The sequence below is a fragment of the Amblyomma mixtum genome, chromosome 5 (assembly GCF_055824585.1).
Source record: "Amblyomma mixtum isolate Tamu chromosome 5, ASM5582458v1, whole genome shotgun sequence".
In the NCBI taxonomy this organism is placed as follows: Eukaryota; Metazoa; Arthropoda; class Arachnida; order Ixodida; family Ixodidae; genus Amblyomma; species Amblyomma mixtum.
Genome location: NC_143016.1, coordinates 61,124,718 through 61,147,096, shown reverse-complemented (window position 1 = coordinate 61,147,096; position 22,379 = coordinate 61,124,718). Strand labels below are relative to the sequence as shown.

General features: G+C 44.5%; 1 protein-coding gene across 1 annotated transcript in view; it reads right to left on the bottom strand.

Annotated features, from left to right (window-relative positions):
- Positions 1 to 18,010: 18,010 nt before the first annotated feature.
- The window catches only part of LOC149342387 (uncharacterized), a 92,156-nt gene continuing 87,787 nt past the window's right edge, over positions 18,011 to 22,379 (bottom strand). Inside the window, exon 4 of the mRNA XM_089546794.1 lies at positions 18,011 to 20,660. Coding sequence (XP_089402920.1) covers positions 20,286 to 20,660 — 375 coding nt within the window. The 3' untranslated portion in view covers positions 18,011 to 20,285. The remainder of the gene's footprint in view (positions 20,661 to 22,379) is intronic.

Here is a 22,379-nt window from a genome sequence, read left to right as displayed (position 1 = left end):
AACGATGACGTTATCTGGCTTGTCTGCCTTGGTCGCCCAACGTTCCATCATGAGGAGCCCTCTAATGAACTCTTCATTTAACGTTCTTCTCTAATAACCGTTGAGTGATAATTTCGTCCACTGCAACGGCTATGTTGGTCTACTACGCTACGTCAGTGCACTTATATTTCAAGAATAACATTGAAGCTCCCTGGCTCCCGGTGACGGAAAAGCGTTTTCCTCAGAAGCCTACGGTGAGAGGTGCTGCCGGACAGTGCCTCCGGAGTTTGTGCGCATTCCCATCTGCTGCCTGCCATGAGGCCTCTCACGCCAAACAATGCGAAGGCTTCTCGATGGATGAATGTATCGCGTTATGTGTGCACATGGCACTTGATAGAAGACCATGCGTTCCTATGTAGTCGTATTGGGTCGTTCATCAGGATTACTAAATGGCTGTTACTTGGTGTGAGGTGCTTTCAGCATTATGCTGTCATGTCTATAGCGAAGCTTCATTTACGCACTGGATGTTGTTAGCCGAACAACGCGTTCATTATGTCCTCGAAGGAATGCGGCACCGTGCGGCTACTGTGTAACTTCACGTAACTGCTCTTCCACTTCAGCGTGAAGCTTTTACTGTATCTGAAGGGTACAGCTGCTAGCCCGCAGCAGCCTGCAGCAGGTTCTGTTGCACCCTCCGTCCCGTCATTGTTACGTCTGTTGTAATTTAGTTCGTGGTTCCTTTAAAAGCAGATGTGGCAGATGACAGTACACCAGACAGCTTTTCTTGGCACTAAAGGGAAGTCTATGATCGCAAGGAGTTCTGAGTTCTGATGGAGGAGAAACGCGCGAATTCTGCTCTTGCTGCTGTTGTCATCCGCTCACTTGCCAACCAGCGACGCCTAGAAGCTTAAAATAAAGTTTTTATGATTATGATGACGACGGCACACGCTCGTTGATCTCCTTTCATTGACAACAAAATTCGTCCAACGGTACAGCAATACTGCACCGTCTCTCCGCGCTTTCAGCATCACATAAACAAATGCCTACCAACCATGCCAACAACTGCTCTTGTCGCGAACGGCCTCTATGCCACATGGAGCCCACGTTTAACTCTCAATTACATTCGTTTCCTCACTTTCATGGCCTAGTGACCTCCCTCGCCTTCCGTTCTTCCTGTCTACCTCCTTTCCCGCTTCAATCTTCTTTCCTTCCTTCAACAATTTTTTGTTTTTGTTTTCTGTAACTCAGTTGACTTCTCGCTAGCTCCAGCCACTCCGCCCGTAGAATTACGCTGTATCAGTGCCTCGTAATAATATGATGCTCTGTATCAGCACTTACAGTGGATATTTTCGCTCTTGCAATAGCTGCGGGCAGTAGTAGTAGCTTTTTACTCTTCGAGGACAGCAGGATTTTAACTGACCAACTACCGCCTTCTAGTGCTGATCGAGAGAGCACGAATAATTTGTGCAAGGCTGTGTGCACCCGAAATTACTCCCTGCTCTTACCGAAAGCTTACGCCGAGCCTACACGCCTGTTCGTCGCCCCGTTTCCCTACGTTTTCGCATGCGGACGACGACCCAACGACGTGCTTCATCTCGCGCTTTTTCTGCGTAGAGCGTTTTGCGAGACAAAACCTCCCTTTATTTGCGGCAATGTGTTCATACCGTCGTCCTCTTCGTCATTCTGCCGCGACACCCGCGTATTGGAGCACCAGCTCACTCGTGAAGGCGTTCCGAGGCTGTCGCAGTCGGCACGCAAGCTTATGTAGGAGCTTATGTCAGCGCAAAATCTGCGCGTGCTTTGGTCTTGGCGGAAGGCAGCAAATGATGGCAATGAAAACACCAAGTGCTTGTACATTTATCATGGCAACGTGAGCGCTTTGCATTCGTTTTTTTTTTTTGTGCCTTTGTCAGGAACGGGAAAATAGGTTAATTCAGGTTCATGTTGCCGTTTTTATCTTTCGTGTGTGTAATGAGTAATCGTTTCGCTTGATACATTTGGCACACATCAGAATTCGCGCGTGTCTGAGAAGTCAGACGCCACACGCACCTCTCGGTGGACTAAGAGAGAAATTGATACTGGCTGTACTGAAACTTGCCAATAGAGATCTTTGCTTAGTCACACGCCTATCACGCTTCGCCAGGTGACAAAAATAAAAGAGAACCTTTTTTTTAATTGCAATTATGAAACATGAAACAAAAAGAATGCTTATCCCCATACCTAACAATTCTGGACATAGGCATTTTTGAGGGCGAAACTGCTTAAGAACGCAATTTTTTTAGATAAAGTAATATTTCAGTGTAACGATCAATGTATCCGCCGACCATCCGACGGCAGTCTTGATTTTTTTTTTTTTTTGGCTGTTAGTGTTCTTGATATTGTCAAAATCGTCTTTCGTGTTCCAAGGCTGTTCCAACGTGCTCATTTAATCAACATATACAGCAAGAAAAAAGGAAAGGTCTAGTAAAGGATTGGGACCGACAAATAGCGTACAAGTGTGAGCTGTGTGACTGCTGCAGTCCGCTACTAAACACAACTCTTGTCCTTGAAAGAAGCGAAACATAGCAGCTGGAGGGAGTTGTACAATACAAAGTAGAAGGAATCCTTTCAAGCCTGTCTAAATGGTTCCATGGTTGGGCGATTTCCCAGCGGCCATAAGTAGGTCATCAAAACATGGCGAAACTAGCTATTGCATGGCCCTAACAGAGCAGCGGTCACACCCGGTTGGCCTTTGGAGGTCACTTGGGGCTTGCTACACAGAGCCCCCTGAATCCGTCTGTTTAAACTGGCTAACGTGTGTCAGTGAACCAGGCACAATGACAGCAGGATTAACATGGAAAACTTATGCCGTTCGCCTACATCTTACACAAACGAAGGCTTTGCGCAGCTGCTCGCCCTCTTCGCAACCAATTAAGATTTTTCATGCAGCAAAGCTCGAACATCAAGTTTCGGACCAGTGACTGCTAACCGCGCCTCATGCGCATGGTTTCAAACCTGAAGTTGTCAATAGTCAGTCGAAAATATGTCGCGAAGCACTATTCAGTTTCCACAGCGAGTCAGAGTAGTGACGCGAGCTGAGCCCGCGGTCTTGAACGTCAGTGTTCGAGCCCGGCCTAGGCCCGCTAAACTATCGCTTCACTGAGCGTGGCCCGGCCCGCCAAGCTCTGCTCGGAGATTGTGCACCCGCTTCTGCGGTTCAAAGAAATTCTGGACGACTATTACGAACGCCATCGGCTTTTCCCGGTCCCTGCTAAGGGCCCGAGTAAAGCTGATGAGCGAACTCTGAGGCTCTTGCAGACCAACACTCTGTTGTGTCCTGCAATAGTGAAACATTTCGACCCCAAAATTGATGGGCGCTGCCCTCACTGTGGGGAAGTATCCGATACCTTCCACATGGTTTGGGCCTGTCAAAAGAATCCTTCCCTTCCCCCCAATCCTTCCCCTTCCCGAGAGGCATGGGAGGCAGCCCTGCTCAACTGCTCGGGGCTGGAGTCTCAAAGGGCTCTAGTCCAACGGGCGCGAGTAGCGGCCTCGTCCAGCGGGGTCCGGGACTAAGGACTCCACCTATGTAAAGGGCCATTTTTGGTCTGCAAACTCTCCTTTTGTTTATTAAAAAGTTTTCCCCACCACCACCGCAAAGCTCTGCGTGAGGCCCGGTCAGGGCCTGGCCCTATTTCGTTGCTGGCAGCGGCGCAAGAAGAAAATTGTGCACTGTGTGCAGGTATAGAGCCATGATGCAAAATTAAAAAGCGACCATAAAAAAGGGGCTCAAGCCCAAACACAAAAACAACCAGGTGTGAGGTAAGCTTGCTCGTTCGCATGAATGAATGAATGAATGAATGAATGAATGAATGAATGAATGAATGAATGAATGAATGAATGAATGAATGAATGAATGAATGAATGAATGAATGAATGAATGAATGAATGAATGAATGAATGAACGTCTTTACTCTGGCAAGTGACTGAAGAGTCTGGGAGATTTTTTTTGTGCCGCATATGACCAGCACTCTTTGTGCTTTGCTTTAGCTCATACTTTTTTTAGACCATTAAAGAAGATCAGCCTGAAAGTGCAAACAAGCACGGCTAAGGAGCCCCTCGGCACAGTAAAGTGCGACAAATATTTTAGACTTCAGCTTTTCAGACCGTTTCCTTTCTTTTTTTTCTGCGTGTTTTTATGCGCCGATTACCTTTTATATAGTGGTAAGAGCCGCACTTTTTTGCAGTTTTCTCCCTTTTCGACTTTTACCCTAAAGCGGAATTCTACGCGTTAGTCTTTAAGCTATAGTTTGAAAAAAGTGCTTCATTGACGCTTACAGTCTGACGCTGTATTTGCGCCTGCACGACGGTGGCGCTTGCCCGCATACATACGGTATGGGTATTTAATGCGCGTTGATCTTATACTAAGCGTCTCAAATAGTTTGTCTGCAGCGTACGTTGGTCACATATCTGATAATTGATGAGGGGATGTATACCATGACTTGAAGCGGGAGCCACAGGGTCATGGCACCTTAATGAAACAGCAGAAATTAGCGCTCGATCTGTGTTTTCGACTAGTGGTGGAAAAACACCGTGACTGAGTGACCAGATGGCAGTTGTAGAAGCGTTCGCGGTTATTCGCCCCTTTGCGCATTACATCCGATAAACAAAACTGCTAACGTGAAATTCCTGCCGTTCATATCGTCATTTCGCAACCACGTTGCGGCCAAAAAGCCATGTTAAATCCAGATCTGAATCGACTGTGAAGCTGGATCACAGCCGTAACGAACAGCTGCAATGCAGTGAAATACATAGGGGAATGTAGGAAAAATATTTGTTTGCTGCAAACGTTCGCGACAAAACATCAACAATATACTTCACATCCGCTGAGTGTTTAAGCACTGGACTGCTTTAATGCAGGTGCAGTTCGGTACGATGCTCGTATAAAGTAAACTCTGAACATGTATGCACTGACGGCGCGTCGTGGCGTCAATAAACTACGTCGCTGAGAAATATACGGATCGTGGGGTTGAAACGCCTCATCATCCTGCCCAACGCACTTAATCACTGCTTTTTGCACTTTTTGCTTGCTTGCAAAAAAAAACCTGTTTTTTTTTTCGAACGTTCATTGATTCACACACCTTGCAATAGCAAAATATTCTCATTTTTGAAGCGCATCTTCAGGCTCCAAACAACTGAGATTGCCAGCTCTGCAATGAGCAATCACCGGCTCGCTGCTTCAGAAAGAGGCCGCTTGGCGCCGCCACCGTCGCTGGAACGACCGATACTGTAATCGGCGCCCGAAAAGCTGAGTCGGCGCGCGTAGTTTCCTTGCGCACTCATCAGGTTATAGCGACAGCTACATTTCATTTCTTGGTCTTTCATAGCTTACAAAAGCCCTGTTTCCATTGAAAGTAGCATCCTTGTCTTTAGAATATTGATACAGGCCAACTTTGATTTGTCTTCATCGTCTCTTTACGTGGTGCGATCCATTTATTCTTCGCAAAGAGCTAATATCCGCGTTTTTCCCCAGTCGCAATCAGTTCACGAATGATAGGTTGCGATAATAACTTCGGCAAATTCTGCAATAATAATAATAATAATAATAATAATAATAATAATAATAATAATAATAATAATAATAATAATAATAATAATAATAATAATAATAATAATAGTAGTAGTAGTAGTAGTAGTAGTAATAGTCGCTCTGACATCATTCAGTAGCTCCTATCTGGAAATACGAGTGAAGCGCAGGCTCCCCGTTGGCGATTCTCTTCCCGAAGAAGATTCCCCGTCGTTTCTAAAAACAACTTTGTTCGCTTCTTAGGGCTGGGTGCTGAAAGGAAGGAAGGTGCTAAAAGGCAGTCTTCCTAAGACATCACACTATATTGTGCTGTTATGTTGTCTAAGTTTTTCTTTCCTTCTTTATTTCGAATATCTCTCTTCTCCGTGTAATGTCTGAAACCTGCCGGCTCCTTCAATCTTTCCCGCACAGCGCAGTTGAGGTGTGCATCGAGATTGAGACAGTCCAACAATTTTTTATATTTCAATTGCTGCCCGAGCTTTGTCCGGCATTTGTGAGTAAGATTCTTTACGTGAACAAGATGAATTTCGAAGACACGGAATGTATATGTCATAAATGAGGTCGTGGAATTCGGTAGGAGTTCTGATTAACTAAAAAAGTACCTTCAGTGTAGAATACGAACAGCGTGTTTGCTCTTGATCAACTTCCGAGTTTGCTTACGAGGGTTGCGCGAGAGACGGGCATTGTAGCGTCGAAAATCTTGCAGGCCTACGTTTGTTTCGCATAATTTAGTGATCGCGGAATATTGTTAAACTGCAATTTTAGCCAAAGCGAAATACTGAACTCCCGAAAAGTAAGTCGCTCATACTATTCAAAGCAGTGCAAAACACGCGCGTTACATCTATTTGCACTTTTTAAGTTGATGAAAGATTCAGGATTGCATTTCAAACGAACAGGAGTTGATCAAAGCTATATTCTCGAACTTGATAAGGTCATATATTCAAACATTCATGCGTAGCGTCCTGTGCGACGGATTAGAGCTCGCGAACCCTCAAAATTCTCGACATAGTTGTTTTAGCGGCGCAAGAAGGCGCCAAAAAATTAATCGTAGCTCAGTTACATAATCGTCAACAAGAGAACACTTTGTTTTTGCGGCACCGACGTGTGAGGAACACCGCAACGAAATATTTATAAAGTATTCAGAGTAGGGGTGTGCGAATATCAAAATTTTCGAATACGAATCGAATACGAATACTTGGTTCCGAATATCGAATCGAATATCGAATAATCAAGGACAGACGCATTTAACCACTACAAAACATATATTTGAGCTCCCAAGAACATCACAGTTCAACTACCAGTGATGAAATGAGCACAAAAGGTGTGTGTGGCTGCACAAAAAGTATCAAAGTCTCGAACATTGTTTTTAGAAGAGTGGAAATATCAGAGAAGATGGCTGGTACACAGCACTGATCAAGGCTAGCTTGCCATAAGCACAAGACCGCGTTGCTGGGATGAACATAAAAGGTTGTCGTGAAGGAAAACCGGCTGCTCCACATGGTAAGTCAGAAGTAGTTCCCTTCTAGCTCAAACGTCTTCTCTAGCCACAGAAAATGCCTTCTCAATAGGCACTGAACTGGCTCGTATGGCGAGGTATTTCGTGCACAGCTGTGACTATACCAGCTTCGCAGGTATAGCCACAAAGAAGCTCACCAGTGCAGTCAGCTGCTGCATGGCCCAACGTTACGCATTGCTCTGGGCCCTGCCATGATGTTATGTCTCTGTGGATAGGACTTGCGGACCGAAATGAACGCCGGTGCTCGCAATAGAATATTCGGCTAGATACAAATATTCGCGACGTGCCGAATATTCGAAACAACACGAATACTTGGACTTCGAATCGAATACGAATACTAAAAATATTGTATTCGAATTATATTCGAAAATTTCGAATATTCGCACACCCCTAATTCAGAGTTAGTCCCTTAGTTTTTAGGACAAACAACTTGATTGGAACTCCCTCGCAATCTAACGTTTTTCTCTTAGTGCTCGGCGTATGTATAGTACGTAAAGGCTTAACTCAAAATGAATAGCTTGGACACGATGTTCATGCAGAGCAACTGCCAGGGCGGGATTGGAGAAAGCAATATAGCCATGGCAGTTGCGCTGCATGAGCGTCGTGTCCAAGCTATTCATTTTAAGCTGAGCGGAATACTGCATAGTTGCTATGACTGAAAACAGATGGCGCTCCTGACTTATTACAGCTCTGACAGCGGTTGCAGTCGCGATTTCGAATTTCGCAGAAGTGCGATGTTTCTTGTTGACAATAACTGGAGCCAGCACCAACTTTCCTTTACCAACTGTGCACATGCAGTAATCTCTTCTTCTCATATTTCTTTGGAGGAGAATTTCTTTGGAGGAGAAATTCGAGGCCCGTGTACTGTGCGATGTCAGTGCACGTTAAAGAACCCCAGGGGGTCGAAATTTCCGGAGCCCTCCACTACGGCGTCTCTCATAGCCTTAGTCGCTTTGGGACGTTAAACCCCATAAACCAACCATAAACCAAACTATCTTCTTCTCATACCTTGACGCAATGGGCCGAGTGATTATTTTTTTAATTCGTAACAGATTAAAATTTTTGTTTTCCAGCAATCTGGCAGATACGTCGGTGTGGTCTCCTCAGGCAGATCGAACGGCAAGTCGAACATTATTTACGTGGTACAGCCAATTAAACGACGATTAGTTCACTGAAATTAACTAATCAACTTCTGCATGTCTGATTTTAGGTTAGAGTATTGGCAGACGAGCCCAGTTTTCGAATTTTCTGAATCGGCACCGCGGTTCGAAATATCGAAAGTGAAAAAAAAAAAAGTTAGGCAGCAGTTCAACTTTGCCGAACCGAGCTTCACGTAGCGGAAGCACGTAAGCATGATTAAACAAGGTTTAACTCTTGTACATCTTTTATTGCTTCTTAATTCCTTCCCCCACTTACAGCCGCTTATTGCTCTTCATTGATTGGCTTGATGGAGAGAAAGTCTGATCGATGGTCAGTAGCGCACAGCTCTGGTTACATATACCCCATACCTGACGTCAGAACTGTGAACTGAATCACGTGACACAACGTGATTATCACGTCGCTTTCTTACTGCCTGTGCCGAAAACTTTAAATCTCAAAATTCAATGTGAAATTTCAATTCTAAATGGCAATGTCACAGGTCAAATTTCAGGGTCACAGGTCAAGGTCAGAGTTGGCGGTCAAAGTTCAAGGTCAAATGTGGACCCCACATAGTTAGGTATATGCGCATATCAACATTAGCCATGGCTAATCTCAAGGCCGTTTCAAGGTCATTCGGAGGCTCACGGCGAAATGCGTTCCAGGTATAGCAGTATAGCTTTCGCTACAAAATGCACCTTTGAAAGCATTTTAAGTGGGCTTTCCCGTATTTGCTCATTGACAAAAGGGCCTCTTTTGAGTTTCTAATGCCGCGAGTACAGACGCTGCTTAGGTGTTTTAAATGTAAAAGAAGTTAACGTGAAATCGGCGACGGTTCCTAAAAATACTGGATAGCCTGCTGTCCGCGCGGAGCTCCCTACGGAACCGATTGGCTGCGCCTCAGATGAATGTGCAGGGATGATAGCCCATCAGCAGCTGCTAATTATATCGCAATGCCAACGTATAGTGGGATTACTTGTACCTGTTAATTTTTTTTTACTCGCCTACGAGCATCTGGCGACCGGATTTTTCTCATGTGAATGGCCTTACCGCTACTGAGGCGCTCACGTGATTTAGTAGTCTTGCTCCTCTCGTGAAATAAAACTATGATGTTTGGCTAAACCTTCGGCTGCCTAGTGAGCAAAAGAAGTTCCAATACGCCGTGGCAAAGCAGTTTTTGAATAGTTCGCCCCATATGAAACACCTCATTTCTATTCCTGTCTCCTGAGTTAGCTTTTCCTTCTACAAAAAGCCAACTCATCTTCGACCGCCTGCGTCTTTCATGCACGCTTGTGAAGCCTTAAGAAATTTGCGCGTAATCGGAACTCATACCCGAGTTATTTCATGTCTCCGCGCTGTTTCCTGAGACGATTTTCATTTCGTAGTTGATTTTGAGGCTCACAGCTGAGGGTTAAGCAGATGGACGTTCACTACCACACCACCATAGACCGCGCTGTACAGATTGTTGTACAGTCAGAAAGACACTAGCGTTGCGCAAGCCATGATTTGGCCGCTGATATGTGTCTGCTGTTCTCTTCTACTTCGTGTGGTCTCAGTCAATAGAAGTCGCTTTATTACTTTATAGCTAAGTTTGAAAAAAAAAATCTTAAAACTGCAATTGCAAGAAACATTCTTTTGGACAGAGGCAACGCCGCAAAAGTTTCGCGATCGCCACGGGGCACACTGTAATGACGTCAGAGAACAGCCAAGACTCTCCAACTTGGCCAGTAGCCTCCAGAATTTTTCCTGCTGTTCTTGGAAGAGGTGAGCCACTACAGCAGATGCACTCCACTAAACCTGTGGCCGCTCTTGGTAGCTCACATCAACAAAGTGTTGGTGACCGTATTAAATGGGAATCCTGAGACCATGCTGCACGAGTAACGTGTAGGGCAACAATATTCTCAAATAAATTACAGCTCCAAGCTGCAGCGTCAGCTTACCCACTTAAACCAGTCACCCGGACTTGAAGTGCTGATTAGAGTTCTTTGACATCCTCTCTTTCTCTCTCTCTCTCTGACATTGTTTATTTATTTAGGTTTCAAATAAATAAATCGTTGTTAATAAATTAAGTATCAATAATAAATACAAAGCATTACGTCGTAAAAACGAACAAAGACTCAGGAGGGCACTCATTAAAGCATAAAGCAAAGGACAAGCATGCGCTGCGCAGCCCGGTAAGCTCGTGGACTCTTTCTCACACATTAGGAAATCTAAAGAACGCAGGTCTCAATATTCGTGTTACACTAGGTTTATCTCGCCGCTGAATTTGCTTCTGGCTGACTTCATTACCCGAGTTCATTACATGTCGCCGAACCCACATCCGCTCGTGCAAGATGTGATAAAGCGTGGAGGCTATGGTTGTCACGACGTGCATGCCTTTTCTCTGCCGGCCCCCAGCTTTCAAGGATAAAGGGACCGACGATTGACCAAAGCGTGTCGTGCGTTTATTGTCGAAATGAAGAGATATTAGAGCGAGAGCTCTAATGAGAATGTTCACACCCTTGCAAAATCGCCTCTTGCGTGTCCGCAGCTGGCTTAGCGCGAGTGCTCCGTCCCACTGCACTGCCCACTCATGCATAGTCGTCTTCTACGTGGCACTAATGCGGAGATTTTGACTCGAGCATGCCCGCTTAAAAAGTACATAAAAAACTGAATCAATCACTATGTGTGTTCCTCAGTTCAGTCATTCATGCATATAAAATTAGTAAAAACCGTCTTTGCCCAGAAATGGCCCGTGCTTTCGCCCTGCCTCTAATGTTGTGTCATTCTCTGTCATTTCTTACTTCATATTCTAATAATTCTAACACCTAAAACGGGGATATATAATTTAAATTTAGCATCTAAAATCGCATAGCATATTCTTAAGCGACATTTTCTAGCGCATTCTCGCCATTGTCGATGCATCCCACCACGTAAAAAAACAAGCAACAATTGTGGACGAAAGCATTTTTGAACGGGAAAGAGTTTATGAATGCCATTTTTTATTTAATATAAGATTTCACTATATCAATCAATATATCCGCAGATCTCTCGTCGACAGGCTTGCATTTGTTGCTAGTACGTTTTTGCTATCCTCAAAAGCGTTCCTCGTTTGTTTTTTTTATAGCAGTCTTAACTGCTCGATGCAAGCGATGGAAAAAACTTGAAAGGAAAGATTTTGCTAGACATCGGGAGAATGGACCTTTACCTTTAATATTTCAATAACAGTACCTTAAAATTTTCCAGTATTCAAAATTTTTTTCCAAGAATCTTGGACATGCATCGCAGTAAAATACTACCAATAAGCTGCTGAATGGATCGTCTGTATTTTTTTTCAGATGTTTTCGTAATGTTATATTGCGCATACATACATACATACATACATACATACATACATACACACATACACACATACATACATACATACATACATACACACATACATACATACATACATACATACATACATACATACATACATACATACATACATACATACATACATACATACATACATACATACATACATACATACGTACGTACGTACATACATACATACATACATACATACATACATACGTACGTACGTACGTACGTACGTACGTACATAAATACATACACACATACATACACACACATACATACATACATACATACATACATACATACATACATACATACATACATACATACATACATACATACATACATACATACATACATACATACATACATACATACATACATACGTACGTACGTACATACATACATACATACATACATACATACATACGTACGTACGTACGTACGTACGTACGTACATAAATACATACACACATACATACACACACATACATACATGCATACATACATACATACATACATACATACATACATACATACATACATACATACATACATACATACATACATACATACATACATACATACATACATACATACATACATACATACATACATACAAGTTTTATTTTTCCAAGAACAAGTTTCTTGGCTATTCTCTCCACTGAAGTAAAATCTTTTCTTGTATATCTCAGGTATGCAGTGAATCGATTAAGTGTTATTCATGTCAGTTGTTTTTTTATACATTCTAGGGTTAACGTCCCCCTATAGTTTTTTTACCGTGCGCTGCTGTCATGTATTCGGTCTTCTCGTCCTCGTCAAACATTCAGTTTTGAAAAAGCCCACGGCACCGAATACATGACAGTTGTGCACGGTACAAAACTGGTTGATTTGTGGGGGTTTAACGCCCCAAAGCGACTCAGGCTATGAGAGGCGCCGTAGTGAAGGGCTCCAGAAATTTCTAACACCTGGGGTTCTTTAACGTGCAGTGACATCGCACAGTACGCGGGCCTCTAGAATTTCGCCTGCATCGAAATTCGTACGCCGCGGCCGGGATCGAACCTGCGTCTTTCGAGTCAGCAGCCGAGCGTCGTAACCACTGAGCCACCACGGCGGCGGTACAAAACTGTAGGGGGACGTTCAGCCACAGTGAATAAAAAACACCTTACATCAGTAACACTTAATACGATTCACTGCAAACATGAGATATGCAACAAGAAAAGATTTCACTTTAGTGGAGAGAATAGGCAAGGAACTTCACTGTGCAGTTAAATACCAAATGTTGCTCTTGAAACAAGATAAATAAATTAGAAAATAATGAAACTGTGTTACAGATCATGGATTGTTAAAATATGAGCGCAACTCTCTGAAACTGAAGCCATCAGTGAAATAATAATAAATTAAGCGCAACAGGAACATTATAAGTAAGGGTCTGATATCTGTAGAAAGTGCGAAAACGCGGGATCGCCCATTTATCTGTATTCCTGCGTACGCTCTCTCCAGTCAGTCCTTCAATGAGAAGCAACACTGCCTTCGAAACTCCGATGAAGTGCTTTTAGTTTTTGTCAGCTGATGACATAACAGTGTTTTGCATTTCTTGTTGAAGCGGCAACCACACTACACTAAACTTGCCATCGACGAGGCGTAATGACCGTGTTTACATGAATCCGACAACTGACGCATTGCATCGCATTGCATAAACTTTCTAACGCAGCGCATTCATGTAAACAGGGGTAATGCTCCAGACGAGGGGGGGGGGGGGGGGGGGGGGGCAACGCGAATAAGTTGACTTTTGCAATGCATGCAAACACTATCGGGAGTACGACACCACAGTAGTCGACGAGCCAAGCAGGAAGTACACAAAAAACAGGAAACCGGTTGCGCCAGAAGCGCTTCTTGGCCTTCGATACGTGCCACCAGCATAGCGCCAGATGCAATGCGCCGCTACATGTAAACACTGACGCGTCGTATTTTCCGTGCGCGCCAGGAAATGTGATGTAGTCGCATTCTGTCGATTTCATGTAAACTCGGCTACTGTCAAGGAACAGCTTCAGATGTAGAAGCTCAAATCAACACTGCGCTATACTAAAGCTGCCTATTTACTCTCTGGCGGATGAGACCATATTAGTTTTTAGTGTTGTTAGGTTGGTCCCGATTAATTAATCAAACGTAAGCCGAATCAAACGCTGTAGGTGGTTTGTCGTATACCTTTAAACTACAGCACCACCTCTACATTTTTTCCCACCCTCTTGCTCTTTGCATGCTGAGTTTTCCGTGGCCCAGCCGAAGCTTGGCCAAAAGCGCCCCTGAACTTCATATGACTGGAGGCATTGTCTTCTTCGAAGAAGTATTTACTGACTCTTACAGTAACTCACCTGCTGTCACTGTCAAAGCAGGCGATATACAAGACTGATCACGGAGATTGACCGCCTGTTCGACATGTAGTTTCAGATTAGTTAGCTGATGCCACTTTTCAGCAGGCTACTTGTGCTTGGACCGAATATATTTTTTATTTTTATTTAGAGATACTGTCAATCCACTAGGGATTTTAACAGGAAGGGCGCTGGAACAAGGCGCATCAAAGTATAAACTAAAACAACGTTATGAATAATGGACACAAAGAGTGAACAAAAAGGATTGAAGGGCAATATAAAACGACTACAGTGTCGCACTTAATTAAGGTTCAGTACATAAAAGTCATGGGTACAGCAATAGGATCGTCGGATTGTACAGTTAGTTGAAGAAGTTGAAGTTGATATTCGCAGATGCAAGAGCGCACAATGTTTCCATAACGGTCGTTACCTCCACTCCATGCTGCCACGTGCTCTTCTACGCTCACAATGTTATCATTTTATCTTTACGTTGGGGGGATATTATGTTCAAGAGAGAAAAAAAGAGTCCATACAGATTCGTCGCAGCTCTCTTTATCGGCGAGAAACTGGGAGCACAAATTCAGCGAAAAACGGAGACAGATAGTAAAGAGAGAAGTAGTGAGATAAGAACGAAGGGTGGCCAGGCAGACAGCATTTTTCATTTATTTCGAACACTCGTCGCACGATATAAGAAGGGGATGTCGATATATCGTAGAAGGTCGTGGAGGCTTTCTTCATGCTCGAGCCTGTGCGGGCCCCGGTTCTTATCGCTGTCCGTCAGCCACATGGAGCAGACTTCCTCCCTGAAACTTGTATTGCGACTGTATTCACATCAATCATGTTGTTATTCCCCCTATATACAAGCGGACGTTAGGCATCTGTTTCCCGGAGGTCCTCTCTCAACATACGCCTCGTTTTTCCATATCTGACGAAAACTTTTCAGATACTGTGTCTTTTGTATAACAAAACTATTCACCTTTTTTTTTTAATTCGTGGTTCATAGTACTACAATGTTTAGCATATTCGCATTCAAATGAAAAAAGAAACGAAAATAAAAAGTTTTCAATGACATAAAGCGTAATAGCATATTTTCGTGCCCTTAGTCAATAAATGCTAGTCAAATGAGGACAATAACTGCGCTTTCTCGAGGATTACGCCGGACAAGGACGTTGAGTTTTCCCCACCGTCCTTCCCCACGTGTACCAAGCTTACTCGCTCGGTGATTTCCCGCAAGGGTGGCTCGTTGTTCAAGGCGTTGTGTGCCTGAGAACGAGGTCAGGGGTTCGAGCACCAGCAGCGACACCCGCATTTCGGTGGAGACGAAACGGAAAGGTGGGCGATGTGCTTTGTGATGTAAGTGCACGTCAAAAAAATTAGGCAGTGGCTTAGCTCTGGTTAAGCCTGGATATACAAGCGAAAAGCTGCAGTTATGCTTATAGTTTGACGTCATGGCTGTCGCAGTTCGCGCACAATGCAATGGGAGCACCACGACAACGATGGAGGCGTTCGGCCGTCCACACACTGTCTGTGCGGAGGCGGAGGAGGAGACGGAAATCGGCGCGGTTAAAATTCAGGGGCCACTTTGGCTCTCTAAAATCCTGGAAGGGGAAACCGTTTCCTGGCGCACTGTTTGTTTTATTTTTATTTTTCATATTTCTTTTCATTATATTTTTTGTTTCTTTCCTTATTTTTGTTGTTTTTATTATTTTGTTTTCCATATTTTCTTTTTCGTTTAATTTTAATTTTCGTTTCTGTCCTTCTTTTTCTCAAATTTTATTTCCTCATTTTATTTTATATTTGTTTCGTTTATTATTGTTATTATTTTATTATTCCTTTACTTATTTACTTACTTACTTACTTGTTTTAATTTTTTCCTTTTTTTACTTTTACATTCCTTTTATTTTATTTATGAAACCCAAGCATTCACTAGATGCGCCTTTATTCACGCTCAAACCTTGAGCTTTCGTGGCAGAGTGATAGCATCTCCGCTTCAAACTCCGAAGGCCGTGGTTCGATTCCCAGCCTCGACGCAGTTTCTTTTAAGTAGTGGCTAGTCCGCGGCGACGGCTGCGGCCGCCTGCGCCGTGCGTGTCGTCACTCGGTATAGCGCATGCGCAGAAGTGGCAAATCTGGGCTGCGGCTCACGCGAAGCGTGGTGTTGACTAGCCTAGTGAAGCTTTTCACTTCAAAACCCCAGCTGGTAGTCAGTGGATTCGGATCCCTCCATCCTCTACGCTGCATCTTTCCCTCCTGGTTTCACATCCTCATACCTTTCCTCTCGACAGTTTGCTTTTTTGCGCTGTAGCAGTGTTCTTGCAGTGCACGATGTCGAATTTCGTAAGAAGGGTCCTGAAGCCTGAAGCCGTCATTTGCCGCAGCATCAAACCTAAACGGCGATAATTATGAAGAACTTCCGGTGTCATGAATATTTTTGTAAAGCTCAGCTAACTTTAGAGACACGTACGCACTTACTGAAAGCACTCTTACAAATCGAAACTGTTTTTAGAATGTATGGTCCTGTTCATTATCACACGGAACTTTAAGCAAATGGTTTGCTTAGTTATAAACGCAACAACATTGCTCGCTTTTTCTTACACCACTACACCTCTACAACGCAACTACTTTCAAAATGTCTTGTCAGGTTTAATATTGCATGGAACTCAAAACAAATGTTTTGGTTAGTCATAAAAGTAACAACATTGCTCGCTTTTTCTGATATTACTACAATGTAATTTCAAACGAATCGTTCTTTATTGACTGAAATTGAAATGGGGCAGGTTAACTGTTATTTTCGATTACGTTCATCCTTTTTATCCCTATTTGCGGACTTGGACAGCTGACACAATTAACAATGGCAACCTTTATTCGTCCTTTGACGCCAGCCACTGCTTTTTTCAACAGAGCAGACAATCTAATGGTAAGAATTTAAGTATCACAACGCCAGATTTACATCAGAGAGCAAGGGCGGTGAGGCCGTGGTATCTGCCCTTACACACGCTCGGTCGAAGGCTGATGATGGGAAGGAGGTGAAGCATTGCGACGGGCAGGGAGATGCAGAGAAGTGCCGCATCATGCGAACGGCACGAGTAAAGAGGTGGCTATGCACACTGTTGCAGATCAACATTTAGCGAATTAAGCGACTGAGGCGCAATGTCAGTTTCTTCTATCGCACTTCCAGAGTCTCTGGAAGCTTTCCAACCGGTGAGGAAACTTCGACACAACCGTATACGGAAGAGCTTTGTACGCCTCCTAGAGTGACAACGCCGCGGTGCCACGTCCATTTAAAGGAACTAGCTTTTATCGAGGGCATGTCGGCTCCATAGAATACGCACATTTTCTCGGAGATTGCCCACCTTATCCTGCGAAACACGTGTAGAAGCACTCGGTAAGCATAGAATTTTATTGCATCAATATCTCACGGGAGAATTGTGTTCCACTATGCTCTTAGGTTTTAAGCTAACGATAGCTTCACGACAGCCCTAGCACAGCAATCTTATCCATGTCCAAGGATCACTTCATGGCAGAACGGAAGCTTGTAAACCTGAAAGTGACTCCTCTCGTATAGAGGATTTTGTCTCTATACAAAACTTGGGGGGAGGGGGGTCGGTTTTTGAGATCAATAAAGCCATGAAGGACTGCGGAACCTCCAAGTGTACACTGCTTCAACGTAGCTGTGAGCAAACCGGAGAACAAGCAAATGTTCTCCGCTATGTTGGCCTCTAAGCCGTATTTTTGCACTTTCCTGGGCGCGCTTTTTAATAAGTGACTTACCTGACAAGTTACAATGTACGTATAAAGAAGGCCATTATAAAAATTAACTTGGATGCTCCTCAAGCGAACTCCGCATTAAATTAATTGCATTCTAACTACTTAGTATTCGTGTTGGCTGAGAGGTAATTAAATGAGATTAGCGGTCGATTTCTTAACTTGTTCTGTTCGATTACTCTACTGCAGGTCCGTGCTCTCAGCATTATATTCATGTTTTGCATAACTCCTGGCTCACACTTTAGAGCCCTTTTGAGACGAATGCACGCAAGTAAATAACTCTTAAGACCTATTTAGGCAACCGTTTATTGTAATGGCAGTTCTTCTGACAAACAGCGAACCAACGTATAGATTGCACAAAGGATATTTTGCACACGAACCAGCACATCACAAAGGCAACAAACTGTTACACTGTTGGACACCACATACAGAAGCAAAACGAGTCAGGAAAGAACACATGAAATACACATCGGCAGACATATAAAATTGAATAGGCTCATCATTTTAGATGTGTCCGCCCCTCCCCGTTTCGTACTTGGTAGCACCTAGAGCACTATGAAAGCGCACCACTACGGCCCAACAGCACGGAGACTACCACGACCACTGGCGAAATGGAATGCTTGTGATTTTCTCAACGGGTGTTCTGTTCTACTCGCTACGAGTTTAAACGGGAGAGAGCTTTTAGAAGCAAGATTACCACCCGGGATGTTGGCGTTAACTGCTGCCGCGGCGCATCCGCAGAACAGGTGGTTTCACTTTCGTCGCGTGGTTTGGAAACCCTCACACTTGCTCTCAAGATGATATGTCGTGTGGATTGTTTCGCGAAAGCAGCGGCTAATGAGCCAAGCGACCCACACGTTTACAAGACATTCGTGTCGCCGCTGTTATGGCGCCGAGAGTGCGAAGCAAAGAAGGAAGCAAGGTGATGAGCAATGTGGCTATTGTTTAGCCCTTCCCTTGTTACTTCAAAAAGTGCGAAGTTCTCCCCTAGGCGTCCTCTAGGGCTCCTCTCATACATCCTAACCTGTAACGCATAGGCTTGCTCCGATGCGTTGCAGGGTATGTTGTGCGAGACTGTGGTGCCTATGTACAACATCGCGTTTGCTTTCTGAGATGACACAAGTCGTAGAAAGATGAGTGGAGCAGAAATCAAATTCTTTTTGTTCTTGAAATCTAGATTGTTTTCCGCTTTGCGAAATGAGGTGCGGTACGTGCAGTTTCTTATCTTGGAAGAAAGGGCTGCCTTTGCTCTTTAAAGATTGAATGTAGCGCTACTAAGGATGGACCACAAAGAAAAGACGACTGAACATAGACGAACGCTATCCAGTCTTTAAAGAATGAATGAACAACTAGCTCCGAACCAAGTTTTGCTGTTTTTGCGTTTGATGAAAGTGTGAAGAAAGAATCAACACGGCAAAAACTTCACGTCAAACTCTTTATTTAAGCGCAACATAAAAATTACGAGTTGGGATTCTGTCAACTTTAGTTAACGTGCAAAGCAAGTGGAAATTTGGTGACGTTATCAAATAAATACTAATGGCAATGAAACAACGTGATTTGGCACAAATTTCTGCAGCAGAAGGCTTATAGGTCACAGGTCGAGGAAAAAAATGCGTGTATCAAAACATGGAGAAAATACTATAATATGCACATGTTTCCTGCGAGTTTTGATTACTTCTTTTGCATGACTAACAGCAGCGTATTGTTACTTAAAGTTATACAGTGTTTCCTCGTGACTTTTTTGACAATGGGTACATTTCGACGTCTTCAAGACGTCCTGATCATTAAGGGGAGTTCATGGTGGCAAATGAAAAGGTTTGTCGACTCCCGTTAGCAGTTCAGTGCAATGAACATTCATAACCTACGACATTAAGAAAGACGCGTGTAGCACTGCTTTCACTAGCAGTAACTTGGTATTCACATCACTAATGTGTTTTTCGTCCGTGATAGATTGAGAGCAGCAAAAACGGAATTATTGGCGGCGTAAAATTGAACAAAGGGCGAGAAGTAAGCCACCGTCCGCAAGCCTCCGTCCGAGACAAGTCCGCAAGGACTTGTCTCGAATGTTGAATGATATTATTAATTGCAGCAATTGGTCCACGCCGGCTCATAATGTATAATTTCTTCACAACCAGCTAGTGGCAGAATATTCAATTGCAATATTGATGAAAAACAGGATATTCAGCTGAACAATAACAAGAAGCTCTTCCTTTCTTCTTGTGTTCTTTGAACTTTTAGCCCCCCTATAGGCATCGTAGAGGCTCTGGACAAGGCGTGCAAAGTAAACTTTGAAACTAAGGGTTTGCGGGAATCCCGCCTGATTAGGACATTATATGACGAAAAACTAAGACAGCACTGTCCAAAAGACTTTCATGTGTGTCTTTAGGAAGATAAAACGTTCCAGCTCCGCCACTGTACACACTTGAGCACTTCTATCTCTAGGAATGGCTCTTTAGAAGCGCAAGCATTTGGATGCAGGACTTAGCTGGTGGGGTACAGATAACGATGGAACAACAGAAGAAACATTGTGCATCACATCGCGCGCATCATCGTGACGCAAAATACAGCCGCTCAATTCCTAAAGGCAGCACTACTGGCACTGCCCCGATCAGTGGTAACCGTGGTGTCCGTGGTGTCCGTGCCCAGCGGCAGCGACGATCACGGCTTGCTGGGGAGCCGCGTCCACGTACACGGGCACCTCCAGGTGTTCCTTCTGGTGGTGCAGCACCTGCTGCGGGGCGCTCGAGTGGTATAGCGCATGCGCCGCGTGATGTGTCTTCGTGCCGGGCTCGTTGGTCTTGACGACCGCCCGGAAACCCAGACCGTCGGCCACATAGTCGACGCGGCGGTAGATGCCGTGGGCGTCCGTGAAGCCATACGAGCCGCGCTTGGTGTTGTACTCGTCGCCCACTTCGTGCCGGTGCTGCGTGTTGCCCCAGGCGTCCTTGATCTCGTATCCGAACGCGTACGGCTGGGGCTTGTACTGCGCGAACAGAAAGGGGTCGACACAGAAGAATAAAAAGATTAGATAAAAAGAAATCACGACTGCCGAGGATAATATTTTCGCTAAGTTCACAAAAGAAACTATCAGATTGACATTCGCCACCTAAGTCAGCCGCACCGTGTGTGTTTTCTGACTCAAGAGAACCATACAAATCCCGCGTCCTTTAGGGCAGGGAAAACTAGAATGGCCTAGAAATTCTTCAGCTGGCAACTTTGACTGTCCTCTGGCAAAATGATCCATACCTTCCGGAACGCTGTACGTGGGGGGAATTCAGATATTCGCAAGAATAGTAAAAAATATCGGAGGAATAAGCGGAAACTGATTGGAGTGAGGTATGCGCCAGCGCATAGGTTATCGTGTAGCTAGCTATCGTAATTTGAGCTAGTGCGCAGGCACCGAACAGTTGGAAGTCTCAGCAAATATACGTATTAAGATCGCTTGTTATTGGTCTGCGCCTGTGTAGTGGGGATCGACCGCGTTAACCAACGACATGAGTGGAAGCGGAAGATAGCAGAAGAGGGCATTCGCAACAGCCAAGACGACAGCTAATGCACCAGCCAATCTTGAACCGAGCTAGGTAAAGAATGTGTACATACGAACAACATTGAAAATCAGGGCGAGAATTAATTGCGGAACATCTCTTCCGTAGGTATGTTTCACGTTGGCAAAGACACTACACATGGATTTCCGAGTCGGTCATCAGTTGGTTTTGTGGACAAGGTCAGCGGAGCTAGCGCAGTGGCGTTTGATATTCATGCAACTTTGAATATTGCCTTGTCTGTCCGCCTTACTCGAATCACGCATTGCACAACGGCTGAAAGCGTTGCCATTTGTGCTGCCTTACGGACAACAAGCAAATACAGCGCAGAGTAATCGAATTGCACAAAGCAGCAGTGTACGCCAGACAGCCGGCTGTCTAAAAGATATGAAAGCTTCTACACGCAGCTGCGAAAGTAGTGCGAGTAAATATAGATTTGACATCGCGATACCACGCTACACTCTGGCTAGTAAAAAAAGGTCAGCGCACGATACGCAAGTGTTCTGTGCCATTCAACGTCGCCAAGCTTCGTAACACGGCTGGGGAAAAAAAAGCCTGCTCCAGGGCCTCAGTGTGTTGTTCATATATGTAACCCGTCCGGGTTAACTAAAACCAAATGTTTCAATCACAACTACCTGCAAGAAGGTAATGAAGCTACTCCTCTGAAAGGCGTTGTACTCATTGTGCGGCGCAATGATTTCCGACCCAGACGCTCCTCTGTTATTTCGGCCTGCCTACCCTGACTCACGCTTGCTGCCTTCGTTAGTAGGAGTCAGCCGCAGGTAAAGACCACAGTGAAATTCTCAGCGAGTACTTGTAGCACGTCAGGAGACAACAAAGTATTAATGTCTTCAGCTAGGCACATATTTGGACCTCAGGAAACCAGCATGAACACGAGTACAGTCGTCAGCACGCTTAACACGAACTCTCGAAAAGCATCCTGCACAGATATTACCGCCCCTGAGCGCTGCGCGCTGAATCCCAGACCATGCTGATCGGCGTGTTTGCGGCGACTGGAGACAGCCCGTTCCGTGCTTCCAGCCTAATATTGTCTCAGACCCAGCGGCCGACCCCCAGCGCCACTAAAGTCAGTGGAAGACACGCGCTCGAGCGTTCGTGTTAAGCGTGCTGGCGGTGGTACGTCTAGCCTATTCGATGCT